At 53.3% G+C, this 14,190-nt stretch overlaps 1 protein-coding gene across 2 annotated transcripts; it reads left to right on the top strand.

Moving 5' to 3' along the window:
• The first annotated feature begins 58 nt into the window (after nt 1-58).
• FBRS (fibrosin) lies at nt 59-12,371 on the top strand. 2 transcript variants are annotated; one of them, XM_053926659.2, is made up of 18 exons: nt 59-1,614; nt 1,910-2,086; nt 2,773-2,808; nt 2,927-2,956; nt 4,022-4,070; nt 4,157-4,451; nt 5,784-6,085; nt 6,291-6,478; nt 6,593-6,637; nt 6,846-6,941; nt 7,178-7,246; nt 8,023-8,052; nt 8,443-8,514; nt 8,808-8,928; nt 9,034-9,114; nt 10,046-10,129; nt 10,265-10,472; nt 10,582-12,371. In XM_053926659.2, the coding sequence occupies exons 1-18, from the start codon at nt 1,168-1,170 to the stop codon at nt 11,165-11,167; spliced, it is 2,916 nt and encodes a 971-aa protein (XP_053782634.1). In that variant the 5' UTR covers nt 59-1,167; the 3' UTR covers nt 11,168-12,371. The 2 variants fall into 2 exon arrangements, with proteins under 2 accessions (XP_053782634.1, XP_024416269.3); XM_024560501.4 differs by having other exon boundaries at nt 1,907-2,086.
• The last annotated feature ends 1,819 nt before the right edge of the window (nt 12,372-14,190 follow it).

The raw sequence follows: 14,190 nt of genomic DNA, 5'->3' as shown, positions 1-14,190 counted from the left end.
CGTAAACTTTTCCACCAATCAACGACTAAACCTGTGGAGGGGTGCGGGGAAAGGGGCAAAGAGTGGGAGGAGGCAGAGAGAGGAAGGAGGCGTAGGCTGAGGAGGAAGAGGGAGGAGGGGCAGGGAAGTCCTGGCGGAGAAGAGGCCCAAGACGCCAAAGGAGACAAGAGGGTGCGCTGGAGCTTCCCCGCTGACAAACGGCCGTCTTTCGGATTCCTTTCCAGAGCAAGTCACACAGAGACGAGGAAAGGAGGAAGAGACGTTTATGTCGGCAGACAGAGAAGCTCTACCCGTCACCGTTGCCTCACATCCGGGGCTTTGGAGGGCTGGCCGTCGCGGTCCCGCCCCTACCTCGAGCCTTTCATGGCGACCGGAGGCGGAGGCTGGAAGAGCTGGAACTGGAGGAGGCCCCTTTAAATCTCCTTAAAGGGGTGGCCACTGGGCTCGGCAGACTACAACTTCAGCCTTAAAGGGGAAGCCGCCGAACTGAAGCTGACAAATTGAAAACTGTGCTGTTGGGAGAACTGGAGGGAGCGAGGAGTCTTACCTCCTCTTCCCCCCACTCTAGAAGTCCTTTAAATTCAGCTTAAAGGGGAACTGGCCGCTTGTGGAGTACTGGAAACAAACTGCGACCCTGTAAAGCGGCGGCCTGCTGTTTTGAGGACCCTGGACTCCTTAAAGGGGTGGCCTCTTTTAGCCGGAGGACTTGAGACACTTTTAAAGGGAAGGTCTGCGTTTCGGGGCGAGCTTTCGGTCCCCTTTAAAGGGGGTGGTCCTTCCTCTTCGGGGAGACTAGTCTCGACCCCTGGCAGGGGGCGGCCACCTCACTAGGCCGGCCGGACCCTGTGGAGTCGTCTTAAAGGGGCGAGGGGCTGGACAACTGGAGGTTTCGCCTTAAAGGGACGGCCGCCCCTTTTTCGCCGTCTCGTCCCCGCCGGCCCCACGGGAGGGGGGGGGGTGACCCTCGGGCTTGTCGCCCCGGGGGCGGCGTCGGCTCCCCAGGCCTTGGCCTTGGGGCAAGCTCAGGGCCATCAGATCTCGCTTTAAAGAGGAAGCGTGGCCCTCTCGTCCCTGTACAGCCGCCAACGCCGCGCCTGCGACCCCGGGCCTGCGGACAGGCCGCTTCGGGCCCCGCCGCCTCCGGATGCGGCACTGAGGGCGGTCGCCATGGAGACGGCCGCGGCTCCCGGCCCGGGCTGGGCCGCTGAGGGAGAGCGGCGGCGGCGGCGCTGCTCGCGCCGAGACCGAGACCGGGAGCAGCGGCGCCGCCGAGGTCCTGGCGGCGACGCACCCCGGGCCCTGTTGGCCGCCCCGCGCGGATCCTCGTCCTCGTCTTCGCCCCCGCCGCCCGCCAGGCCCTGGTCGTCAGCTTCTTCTGGAGAGCGGCCTGGAGGCCCGAGACGGAGGCGGCCCCGTCCCAGGCCTCGGCCACCGCGACCCCGAGCTCGAAAGCGCCCTGCCGGCTCCGGTAGTCGAGGAGAGGAAGAGGAGGAGGAGGAGGGGGGTGCAGACGACGGGGAGGCCGAGGAGGAGCCTGAAGAGGAGGAAGAAGAGGAGGAGGACTTGATCGATGGCTTTGCCATCGCCAGCTTCGCCAGCCTTGAGGCCTTGCAGGTGGGGCCTGTTGGGGCTAGGGACTTTGGGGGGGCGCTTCACAGGGGCAGAAAGAAGGGTATGGTGCCTGGAGTGGGTGGAGTTGAGGGGGGAATGCTGGCACCCCAAACCAGAGCAACCGGCTCCTCTGGCCAGGCCTCTGCCCCGCCCTGGGGTGGGAGGAGGTAGAGCTAGTCTCCAGGGACCAACCAGGTTATCCGGCCTGGAAGCCACTTCGGTATCCTGGTCACCCCTGAAGAGGTTGGGAGCTTTCCTTTTTCCATCTACTTTAGTCCCACCTCCTCCTCCACAGAAGGATGCCTCTCTTCAGCCCCCAGAACGATTGGAACATCGGCTAAAGCATTCTGGGAAGCGGAAGAGGGGGGGCTCCACTGGGGCTACTGGGGAGCCAGGGGACAGCTCTGATCGGGAGCCTGGGCGGCCCTCTGGAGATCGTGCCAGAAAATGGCCCAATAAACGGAGAAGGAAAGAGGTGAGTCGGTGGTAGATCCCTGTCCTTTAAAACTCAGTATCTAAGGACAAATATGAAAGCAGAGCAAATTTGAGCTCCTACTCCCCCATCCAAGTCTAACAAAGACTTGTCCACAATGAGACTTGTCTGCTTCTGGCTGGAACTAAGTCTGCCTCAACATGTTGATAATTCAGAGACATATCAAAGGGACTTAGTTGAATCATAAATGAATGAGATGTGTCTGCCCTCCCCCTCGAGGTGGTGGCAGTCTAGCAAGAAAGAAACAGTCTACAAGCAAATACCTAGACCAAAACCTGAGAAGCTAAAGAAGGCAGAGGCCTGGGAGAGATGCTGCAGAAACCCACATGAGGAAGCCACTCATTCTGCCTGGGGGATGGGAGGAGGGTTGTGGTTAGGGAAAGCCCCCTAGGATATCTTAGTCAGGCCTTGCAGAATAGTCATAAGTTTTGCTAAGAGAAGAAATGGGGCAAAGTTGTTTTGGACAGAGCACAGAGATATGAGAGTCTGGGGTATTTGGAAAATGGCCAGAGCATTGGGAACAAGGGTGGGCAGTAGCAGTAGAAGAAGCTAAAAAGAGATTGAGAGTAGGTCACCAGGGGCCTTGAGTGCCTTATAGGGGAGTTTAGACATTGTCCATAGGCCTCACCAGTCAGCTTCCCTTACCTCTGGACTCTGATCTTTCTCAGGCCTCTTCCCGTCACTCTCTGGAAGCTGGATACATAGTAAGTTCTCTCCACCTGTGCTGGTCCCGCCTCTTGTACTCCATCTCCGAAAGTTCCTTCTTGATTCTGGGCCTCACTCCTTCCCTTTTGTGACACTTCTGTCTTTCCTTCTCCCCAGTGTGATGCGGAAAGCGATCTCGACGAGAGGGTGAGTGGAGCTAGAACTTGTTGGGTGGCACTGTTACAGCTTTAAAATGAACTGCAGCTTAAAGGGCTCCAGTGTACAGCAGACGGTCTCCTCTTGAGTGGGAAACATGGGTTAGGTTGAGCCAGAATTAGGTTTCTGGGAAGGGGGGATTGAGAGAGTAAATGATTTCTTTAGTGACTAGAGCCAGTTGATCAAAGAATAGAAGGCTCCTCCTACCTTCTATTCTTAGAAGGTGTGTCATCCCTTCGAAAGCTCTTAGAGATACCAGTGGTTCTCCCCAGAAATTCAGAGTGGCTGTGGAACCAAGTTCATCCTTCCTGCTGGCCATTAGTCAGTATTATAGGTTAGAGTCTGAGCAGAGACCATGGCATTGAGGATACTAAAAAGTTGTACTTGCTATAAGAACATACACTATAAAGATGTATTTCAGTTTATTAATAGAGCTGATTTGCTTATTTTGAAATAATGGGTTCTAACAGTTGGTGCTTTACCCCTGTAATTAACTAAATTTGTACTCCCTGTTGCGTGTCTTGTTTTAGTTTTAAAGGTTGGCTGACAGGGACTTTGGTGAACCAGAGAGTTCTTGTCCATTTTAAGGGGGCAGCCACTATCTAGTTATTAGCTCATTGTTGCCATATGAGACTAGGGTCCCATTCTCAAGAGAAGCTGCAAATCTGAGCTTTTATAAAGAATCTGAATTTCTAAATATCAGCAATTTATAATTTTTTGGTGACACTTATGGACCAGACAATAAGTCATGTAGGCCTGTTGGCCTATTTAGTGATAATCTGACATTTTTGCTTTGATTTCCTTGCTTCTCTGCTATTTTAGTGCTGACATGATTTAGACCTCCTGGCCTATCAGATTCTTAAGCTCAGCTGCTTCACCCTTTTTCCCCAAGCATAGGTGCTCTAGAGCACAGTCTTTGATGGGTTTTAACTAAGGTGATGGAATAGACTTGCCACCACTGCCGGTTCCTAGCAGAGGCTGCAGATGTTGTTGGCCTTCCTGGGTAAGGACCTGGCCTAACCGGAACCTGACCCTGTCCCTACCCTTCTTCCCTAGGTCTCCGATGATGACCTTGATCCATCCTTTACTGTCTCAACCAGCAAAGGTTGGTCCAGAAGGCTGGGGCTGGAGATAAAGGAGGGAATTGGATTGAACATGGGTCTTAATATATCTGTTGTCCTTCCTTCACAGCCTCAGGCCCTCATGGCGCCTTTAATGGGAACTGTGAAGCAAAACTCTCCATAGTCCCTAAAGTGTCGGGCCTGGAGCGGAGCCAGGAACAGCCCCCCGGGCCCGATCCGCTGCTAGTGCCTTTCCCCCCGAAGGAACCACCACCTCCACCAGCCCCTCGACCTCCTGTCTCAGCCCCAGCACCCCTGCCGGCCGCCCCCAGTCTGCCACCCCCACCCCAGCTGCAGCTTCGGGTCTCACCCTTCGGCCTCCGCACTTCTCCCTATGGCAGCAGCCTGGACCTCAGCACTGGCAGGTGAGTGGTCTAGGGGTTTGGTCTGGAAAGACCTGATCATTTTGGCACCAACCCTTGCATTCTATGGCTGGGACATGGGCTAGTACATTTGAGATGTGATCTGAAAAAGGATTCTGAGACTGAAAAGTTTAAAAGACACTGGGTGAAACAAATTGAAAGAGGTCACAATAAAACTCACAGAACGTTTTATCTATTTTCATGCAGGGGAATCCAATTTGTGCCATTTCCCAGTATTATTCACTGGTGAAGCCTTTTTGCAAGGCATATCTGCTAGGAATAGTCTTTTTCAGAACATACTTTGGGAAATGCTGTCATGGTGATTAAGAGTGCTGGCTTTGGTGTCAGACCTGGATTCGAATTCTTGCTCTGCCACTTACTGGCAGTGTGATTTTTGAGAAGTCACTTAACCTCTCTGAGCCTCAATTTCCTTTTTCTATAAAATGATATAATAACGGTACCTTCATTCTAAAGCTATTGTAAGGATTAATTGCAAGTTAATGCAGTGTTTCCCAAAGTGTGTGTGCTCATCATTAGTGATATGTGATATAATTTCAGATGTTATGTGAGTAAATTTTTTTCAGCTTTTATGTGCTTTAGAAAAATATGAGTAGTACCTCGACCCTATGATTTCACGTGTTATGGCTTGGGTGAAGCTAAGTAAAAAAGGAAAACATCATGTTAAGGGAATAAGTAAATGGTACAGGTAGTTATATGGGTGCAGCAGCAATTGGGAAGGTGCTGTGAAATGTTGGAGACTTGGGTTAGCGTGTAAAACAAGTGACAGCACCTGGTCTACAGTAAGTGCTCACTAAAGGGTAAGAATTATTGATACCATATTATTGTCATCATTGCTTTTTTTGTCTTATTATTGAGAAAACTAAGGCTCAGAGAGGGGCAGTGACTTGCTCAAGGTCACCCAGGATGTTAATGGCAAGATGGGCCTAGAACTCTCAGGCCAGGCCAGCACGGTGCTGCTTCCACTGTCATAGGGTAGGAATCTAAGTGGCCTGTTGTAATTAAGCTTCAAAGTGAATGATACATTTTGTGCTGTGGTTGAGTCAGAAAAGGGAAAGTCACGTGGCCAAAGACATCAGAGGCACCTGTATGGAAGACTAGACCTAGAGAGGGGGAGAGGGGGTTTTTGGATGTGGGAGGTACTTCAGTCTGAGGATGGGTTCCTTGGGGGGTGGGGGTGGAGGTCCTGGGGGCCAGGTTCTACCACCTTCCATGTTGGAGAACCAAGGTCAAGGTGTATTGCCCAGGCTTCTGACCCATTCCTGTCAGAGCTGGCACCTCCCAACCCTTCACTCATCTCCCCACTTCTCTCCCCAGCTCTTCACGGCCGCCCCCCAAGGCCCCGGCCCCTCCCGTGGCTCAGCCTCCCCCCTCATCATCCTCTTCGTCCTCTTCCTCCTCATCTGCCTCCTCCTCGTCCGCGCAGCTCACCCACCGGCCCCCGACGCCCTCACTGCCCCTGCCTTTGTCCAACCACGGCTTTCCTCCACCTGGGCTGCGGCCCCCCCCACCACCCCACCACCCCTCCTTGTTCTCCTCTGGCCCCACCCTGCCCCCACCCCCACCCCTGCTGCAGGTGCCAGGGCACCCTGGGGCCTCAGCTGCTAACGCCCTTTCTGGTGAGTTTGGGATCCTGGCCGGGGGGTGGGGGGCCATGGCCTTGGGCTTAGACCCAGTCGGCTTTGGGGCATTTGGACCTTAGCAGACTGCAGGGCTTGAGGAGGGAGTGGCTCAAGGCCAAAAGGGAAGGCCAGTCACCCGGGCCCAAGGAGGCTGACATGGTGACAACAGATATTAAAGCCTTCTCCCCCTCCCCTCCCACAGAGCAGGACCTGATCGGCCAGGACCTGAACTCTCGCTACCCCGAGGTGGTGGGGCCAGGGGGCTCAGCCAGGCCCCTGGCCTTCCAGTTCCACCAGCACAACCACCAGCACCAGCACACCCACCAGCATACCCACCAGCACTTCACCCCTTATCCCCCGGGTCTGCTGCCACCCCACGGCCCCCACATGGTGAGCTCCTCTTTGGGCCAGTGATGAGGCTCCGAGACTTGGGGGAGGGTCTGGCTTCCAGGGGAAGGCCCTGGGTCCCTCGCTAGCAGCTTACTCTTCCCTTCTCTTCCCTAGTTTGAGAAATACCCAGGAAAGATGGAAGGCCTTTTCCGGCATAATGTGAGTGCATGTGTATGGTGTGTGGGCATAGATGTATCAGTGTGTGGCCCTAACTGTTGGGGTCCAGTCTTCAGCTTCAAAAGCAGGAGCTTTGAGCCTGAGAGGTCTCCCTGGGGGGCATTAGGGTGGAGGCCAGAGAACTGATGGGCAGACCAGACATGGGCTGTACCTCCACCCCCACCTTGGACTAGTCCCCTTCTCTCCACAGCCGTACACGGCCTTCCCTCCCGCAGTGCCCGGCCTACCTCCGGGCCTCCCGCCGGCTGTCTCCTTTGGGTCCCTGCAGGGGGCCTTCCAGCCCAAGGTGAGCTCCCAATCTGGACACCACCACCACCTCCCACCCCTTAAAACCCAGGTTCTCCTGGTCCACATGCCTTCTTCCTCTTCCCCAAACCATACCCATCTTCCTGTGCTCCCCTGGTGGACCCAGGTCTCCCCAAAGCCATGCTCCCTTCCTGCCCCAGTTCCCAGCTTGGTTCTAGACCCATTTTATGCCTAGAGCCAGCTCTTCTGACTGATCCCTCCACTCCCCTTCCCCAGAGCACGAACCCCGAGCTGCCACCACGACTGGGGCCAGTGCCGAGCGGGCTTCCCCAAAAGGGGACACAGGTGAGGGGGGCCAGGGCAGGTTCTGCTGGAGCAGGAAGATCTGTTCAGTTGAGCAGGAGGGTTGACTTGAGAATGAATCACTGATCCTTCCCTTTAATGTGTGATTGAGGGTGTCTCTTATGTACATGATACGATTTTCCAGGCATGAGGAATAGGAATTTCATGAAGTTGCCCAAGAAATAAGATTACCAGGGCAGTGGTTTTTGTGGGGGTTTTCAAATTTAAGTGACAAAATTTTTTTTTTCAAATGACATCATACCAGGAAGTCCTGTCCATAAAACAGTGAAAAGATAAGCTCTCCCTTTGTGAAGGGGCACAAGGAGCCCAAGCCTTCCCTCCCACTTAGAGGCCAGAGCTCTGGGAACAGTGTGGAAAAACACAGGATGTATTTCCTAAAGGATAGACTAGAGGTTTTCCAACCTCTTTTTAGTAGTAGTAAATGCTTTTCTCTAAAGAAATCTTAAACTGAACTTCATTACATAAAGCCGTTAATAGGGCATCTTCTGTTGAGGAATGTGTTCTGCCTGCCCACCAACCTGCTCCCTAGCCTTCCAAGTAAAGGATCTTCTTAACTGGTTCAGGAGCTTGGTGCTGGAGGGATGAAGCCCAGAGTGGGAGAGGTCGGGGAAGGAGTCTCATCACAAGTAGGAAAGGATTGAGGGAGCCACACAGGGTTCAGGGAGATGTTTGGGGGGGACCTGGGGGCTGAGACAGTAAGGTGTCTAGGTCAGTAAACAGGTCTGAATTGCCACCAATCTCTGCTTTGCCATTCCCAGATCCCTGATCATTTCCGGCCACCTTTAAGGGTGAGTTTGGTGAGGACCTCAGGTTGCATGAGGCTGGGGGCTGGTGTCAGGGTGTTTGGCTGAGGGATGGAGGGTGTGGGTTTCTGCTTGAGAATAAGTGAAAAGTCCAAGACATGGAGGCAGCCAGATGTGGAACAGCAGAAAGCAAAAGGACCATAAGCCAGAGACCTGGGTTCAGATGTAACTGGCTATGGGGCCTTGGGCAAGACAGTTTATCTCTCTGAGCCTCAGTTTCCTAGGCTTTGAAATGGACCTAGTCATCCCTCAGTTGTAGGGATGATAAAAGGAGATGATGTGTAGCAAGTCTGAGCCCAGGGCCAGGCCTGGAGTGGGTGACGAGTGAACATTCTTTCCTTCCCTTTTCCTTTGGTCATCTTTTTGGGGCGGCAGAAACCAGGGAAGTGGTGTGCCATGCACGTGCGTGTGGCTTACATGATCCTGAGACACCAGGAAAAGATGAAGGTACTGGGGCTGGAGGGCTGGGGAAAGTGGGCCTGCCTGAACTCTGGGCATCTACCTTTGGTAGAGCTTGGCAGAATCTTGGCCAGAAACATCCCATCCTGTCCCTAGTCAACTGTCTGAACAATTCTGCAATTAGCGCTAGGTTCTCTGGCTAACTAGGAGGGTGGTCAGAGAAGGTCCCCAGTCCCCTTCTTGCTATCAGCCAGCCCTTGGGGCGGGGTTTAGGGGTGGAAGGGCAAGAACAGGACCAAACCTGGCCCCTCACTCACTGCCCCTCTCCCTGTCCCATGCAGGGCGACTCCCACAAGCTTGACTTTCGGAACGACCTCCTGCCCTGCCTTCCAGGGCCCTATGGGGCCCTGCCCACTGGCCAGGAGCTCTCCCACCCAGCCGCCTCCCTCTTCACTGCGACTGGTGAGTCTGGCCAGCCCTTTTGGGGCCTGAAGTTCCCCATCTCTAACCTGACGCCCACCTTGTGCCCACTCAGCCTCATCAGAATCTCCCACCTCTCTGCCCCAGGTGCCGTCCACGCTGCAGCCAACCCTTTTACGGCAGCTCCCGGGGCCCACGGACCCTTTCTGAGCCCCAGCACCCACATTGGTAAGAGCCAAGGGCATGTGGGGCAACTCAGGCTTTGTCTCTGACTTCCAGGAGTTCTCAAGCTGGGGATGGAAGTTAGACCTGAAAGGCAGCTGAAATCAAGAGTGGACCTGGTTCCACTTGCTTTGTGACCTTGGGCAAGTTACTGTACTCCCTCTGAGCCTTGATTCATCGTCTGTAAAATGGGGTAGGAAAGGGCAGAGTGGTTGCTAATCTCTGCCAGCTCAGATATTTCTCTGAAAATGGTGGTAAGAGGAAGGTGGAGGAAGGGTTAGCACAGCCCCAGAAGAGAGCATGGTCACTGGCTCCTAGCCTTCTCAGGCCTGCTACTGGGGGAGATCTAACCTGGGTGTGGGTGGACAAGGAGGATCTGAGCCTGATGGCATAGGGAAAGGTGTTCCCGGAAGAGGAAATTGTAAGGTCTCATAGGGGGCTAGGTTAGTTGTTCTGACCGGCTGTGTGACACATGCATGAAATTCGGGTCAGTCTGGGAAGGGCCCTGCACGTCAAGTGGGAGGAAGCCAGCAGAGGTCTCCAGGCAACTGACTTGCTATAGAGCTGCTCTGGGTGGTTGGTGTGGGGGGGTGTGGGTTAAGAGTTTGACCTCTGCAGTCAGAGAGGCCATAGGTTGGAGGTACCACTCACTGGTTAATTGACTGTTGGCAAGTCACTTCACTTCTCTGAACCTTTTTCATCTTCATTAAGTAGGAATGATCCTGTCTGCCTAATGGGGTTTGTGAGGTTAAACAATTCATGCATGTCAGAACTCAGTGCCTAGCCAGGGCCAAGAGGAAGTGCTTGGTACCTGGTTGTTAAGACAAAGCTGCTGAGGTCTTCGTAGCCTCTTTTCTGGTCAGCCTTTTCCATTAGTTCTTGGTGGCTGCTAAGAGCGGGCTGCCCAATGCTCTAACCATCCCCTTTTCTCCCACAGATCCCTTTGGGCGTCCCACAAGCTTCGCCTCCTTGGCTGCTCTCTCCAATGGGGCCTTTGGAGGCCTGGGCAGCCCCACATTCAGTGAGTGCTAGCTGGGGTAGGGTGGTGAGGGGCTGTGGCAGTGAGTTAATGTGTTCAAGCAGGAGGCTGAGAGGGTGTCTAAGTGGGGCCTCCCATTCTTGGCTCCTGTCACTCTCTACTTTGCTCTCTGTTTAGACTCCGGCGCCGTCTTTGCCCAGAAAGAAAGCCCAGGGGCACCACCAGCCTTCGCCTCTCCCCCAGATCCATGGGGTCGTCTGCACCGCAGTCCCCTGGCCTTTCCTGCCTGGGTCCGGCCCCCTGAGGCCGCCCGGACTCCAGGCTCAGACAAGGAGCGGCCTGTGGAGCGGAGAGAGTCTTCTCTCACCAAGGAGGAGAAAGACAGGTATGCTTCCCAAAAACTGCCCTCCCAGCTCCCTACCCTCCATCTCCCCCTCAGCCTGTATCTGACCTCTGGAGTACCTTTATTCTCTCCCCCCACACCTGCCCCCCAGGGACCTCCCCTTCTCACGACCCCAGCCCCGAGTATCTCCTGCTACTCCCAAGACCCGGGCTGGTGAGGAAGGGGCCAGGCCAGCCAAGGAATCTGTGCGGGTAAAGGAAGAACGGAAAGAGGAGGCTGCTGCCGCTGCCGCTGCCGCAGCAGCAGCCGCCGCTGCCGCCGCCGCCGCTGCTGCTGCTGCCACTGGGCCTCAGGGCCTTCACCTGCTGTTTGAGAGGCCCCGGCCATCCCCTTTTCTCGGTCCTGGTCCTCCAGAGCGCTGTGCTGGCTTCCTGGAGCCAACCTGGTTGGCAGGGCCCCCTCGCCTTGCAAGGCCACCCCGCTTCTATGAGGCGGGTGAGGAGCTGACTGGACCAGGGGCAGTGGCTGCTGCCCGCCTGTATGGTCTAGAGCCTGCCCATTCCCTGCTATACAGCCGCTTGGCTCCTCCACCACCACCTACTGGGGCCCCAGGAACCCCTCACCTGCTCAGCAAGACCCCACCAGGAGCCCTTTTGGGGGCACCACCTCCACTCGTACCCGCCCCTCGGCCTAGTTCCCCACCTAGGGCCCCTGGCCCAGCCCGGGCTGACAGGTGAGGGAAGGGGAGGGGCAGGGGCAAAGCTCCATCCCCCTTTCCTTTTGATAAGGTCCTAGAGCTGAGGTTTTAAGCCAGGGTTGGAGGGCAAAGGTTATGACCTCACCAGCCACCTCTGAGTTCATGGAACCTGAGAGCAGAGCCCCAGCCCCCATGAGATCAAGCATCTGATGAACCTTGGGGTCATCAGGAGGGTAGAGGTCACAAACCTCTAGAGAGGAGTGTGTGTGTGTGTGTGTGTACACATACATTAGAGTGGGGGTCATTTCAGAGGTCATAGCTCATGATCTCCTGAGGTGCACCATTGCCCCCTCTGAGGGCCCCTAGGCCCTTGGCCTGCCTCCCCAAGGGCTCACTAAGCCAGAGGCCAAAGTGCCCCCCCCTCCCCTTCACCTACCACCCAAGTCCTCATGCCCTCTCAGGGCTGGGGAAGGAGGGGCTACAGGAAGGGGGGTTCCATGTACATATTTATCTCCCCTTTCACATAGCCCCCAAGACCTTTTGTACATTTTTACAGGGGTGCCCTTCCCAGTAATCCCCCCTCCTGATTAATTAAATCCTCAGACTGGTGCTGTGTTTCTGGCCTCTGGCTTCTCTGTGGGGGGAGGGGAGATTGCAGGGGGAAGAGCTGGAAGGGAACAGGCAGGCCCAGGGCTTATCCCTCAGAATATGGGGTCCATCAGGAAGTGGACCAACAGGAGAAGGGACCTGGGTGCCTATGCTGGAAAGAAGGGCAAATGCTTCCTGCTTGGCTGACAGCCCAGGTTCCCCCTACTTGTTCCTATTACCTCTGAGTGCCCCCATCCCCAAAAGGCTCAACCTTTAAACTTCAGAGTCTACTTCTTTCTTAGTGGCTCAGTCTCCTCACTCCATTTCCAAGTGCCCCCAGGATTCCTGGGCCCTGCTCTCTAGAGCCCTATTCCCAGCACCCTGCCCCAGGCTAGAAGGAGGGCCAGAGAAGGTCACCACATACCACACACCAAAGAAGGGGGTCAGCTTGGGGGTGGGCCACACAGGCAGCTTCTTCAGCAGCCTCTCGGCAGCAGCCCTAGCCTTCCCAAAGCAGCAGGTGCCCCCAGGCTGGGTCCTAGCCTAGAAGGCAGGGGTCAGGTTAACAAAAACATAATTGTTGACTTTTTTCCCAGGTGGGGCTTATTCTGTAACATGACTTGCGGATATTTATATAAAAATGAGTGTTACAATGAGGCCCCTTGGCTCCTCTTTCAGTGTGTGTGAGTCACCTGGGCTTGGGGATTGGGGCTGGGTCCTGGGGTCAGGGAGGGATAAGGACAACAGTTATCCTTGTCCTGACAAAGGTTTTCCATCACCCCCCACCCCCACCCTGCCCATCTGGGGAGATGTTTTACTACTTCTGGATGGATAGATTAGAGTGTTGGTGCTGGAGTTTTCACATTTTCCTACAACCCGGGAGTACATATATAAGATTCAAATTACGGAAAGATAAAACTAAGTTTCCCATTCACCTGCCAACACTCTTCCCCACAGGCAGGCACTGTTAACCATTTGGCATATGTTGTTTAGGCTCCTTTGCTATGTGTTTACCTGCACATATATGTACATGCATGGTTAGGTTAGAAAAGATCTGTGTTTTAAAAATCTGTTGGGTTTTTTTTTATACATGATTATTATAAAACACTTCAATCACAATAATACAAAAGGAAAGTCCCTTATAATCCCACCCCTCAGAAAAAACACTTAAGTGTGAGAGAGATATTTCTTCAGTTCTATTGCCTAAAATATTGTAGAAAAATGGTATCCTGTGAAATGTACTATTTTGCAACTACCTTTTTACACTTAAACATTATTCTTTGATGTAATCATTAACCAAGTGACTACCTAAAATGAGCTAGAGAGGCTGGCTCCCATTTGAACCACCCAGGATTTACTTGTCCCAAGTGTACCCATCGCCTTAAGAAAGATACATCCAGCATTTTCTGTTGTCACTACACATGCCCAAGACTTCTAGGGAAAACTCGGGCCTGGATTGTTCCAACAGAAATCAGAAACAGGTGACCAGGAGACACGTGGCTTGCAGACATAATTTCACATGGCAGTCCTTGTTTTCAACTTACGAAAACTTAAAAACTTAAGAAAAATTTTAAAAATTTTTCCTGCTTTCCCTATGACTATCCCTAGAGATGGGACGTGATCTTTCCTGAGTGCCACTGTCCCACTCTGCTGTTTAGGAATGGGCCATTGTTACTATTCAGGGTGGTTCCCTGGTCCCTGTAAGCACTTAGTGAGATGTTTTCTAGACGTGTGTATCTACCCTCTCCTAGATCTCTCCCATAGAGCTCAGATATCCCCTAGACCTAATACCGCGCTCCCCTGACCCCACTTCCATCTCTGTGTTACCACTACCTAAGTACCCAAGTCAGAAGCCTTCCTGTTACCTCGCTTGATTCACTGTCTGAAATGCCCTTTATTCTTTCAACCACTTCATCTATCATGCTGGGAACTGAACTAGTGGCTGGGGACAAACAAAAAATTCCAGCTTTCCTGGAGATTACAAGCTACTGTGAAGAGCAAGAAACATACTGTGAGAAGAAAAAGAGGGAAAGGGAAAGGATCCCAAGGGCTGCCTTCTAAGGGCCTGTCATCATAGAGCCACTGTGCTCCATTGGTTCATCTCCGTGTGTTCTGATCCTAACCCAGGCAGCTGCTCAGGCAGAGGTCAAAGAGAAGTCTGGAAATGACTTTCAACATTGGGGAAAACAAAACCAAACCCAAATCATACACCACTGAGAGGCTGCTATTTGGAAATGCATTTCTTTGTTCTGAATGAGCTCATCGGAGTAGCTGTGTAATCTTAAGCAATGTGTTTATTTCTGTGCCATGGTTTATTTGTAAAATGTTTGTTTAAAAACAACTTTATTGAGATATAATTTATTCATATACCATAGAGTTCACCCAGTCATCTAACTGGCTTCTTTCCCTTAGCTTTATGATTTCAGGGTTCATACATGCTATAGCTTGTATCAGTACTTCATTTCTTTTTATTGC

Source organism: Desmodus rotundus, chromosome 1 (genome assembly GCF_022682495.2).
Source record: "Desmodus rotundus isolate HL8 chromosome 1, HLdesRot8A.1, whole genome shotgun sequence".
NCBI classification, from domain to species: Eukaryota; Metazoa; Chordata; class Mammalia; order Chiroptera; family Phyllostomidae; genus Desmodus; species Desmodus rotundus.
Note: the sequence above shows the minus strand (reverse complement) of the source record. Positions and strands in the feature narration are given on the sequence as shown.

Bases quoted from the DNA above. Each gene is read 5' to 3' on its own strand.
- FBRS (XM_024560501.4), top strand. From the start codon at position 1,168: ATGGAGACGGCCGCGGCTCCCGGCCCGGGCTGGGCCGCTGAGGGAGAG. The intron at 1,615-1,906 runs GTGGGGCCTGTT...CCTCCTCCACAG, and splicing joins CCAGCCTTGAGGCCTTGCAG to AAGGATGCCTCTCTTCAGCC. The intron at 9,115-10,045 runs GTAAGAGCCAAG...TTTCTCCCACAG, and splicing joins GAGCCCCAGCACCCACATTG to ATCCCTTTGGGCGTCCCACA.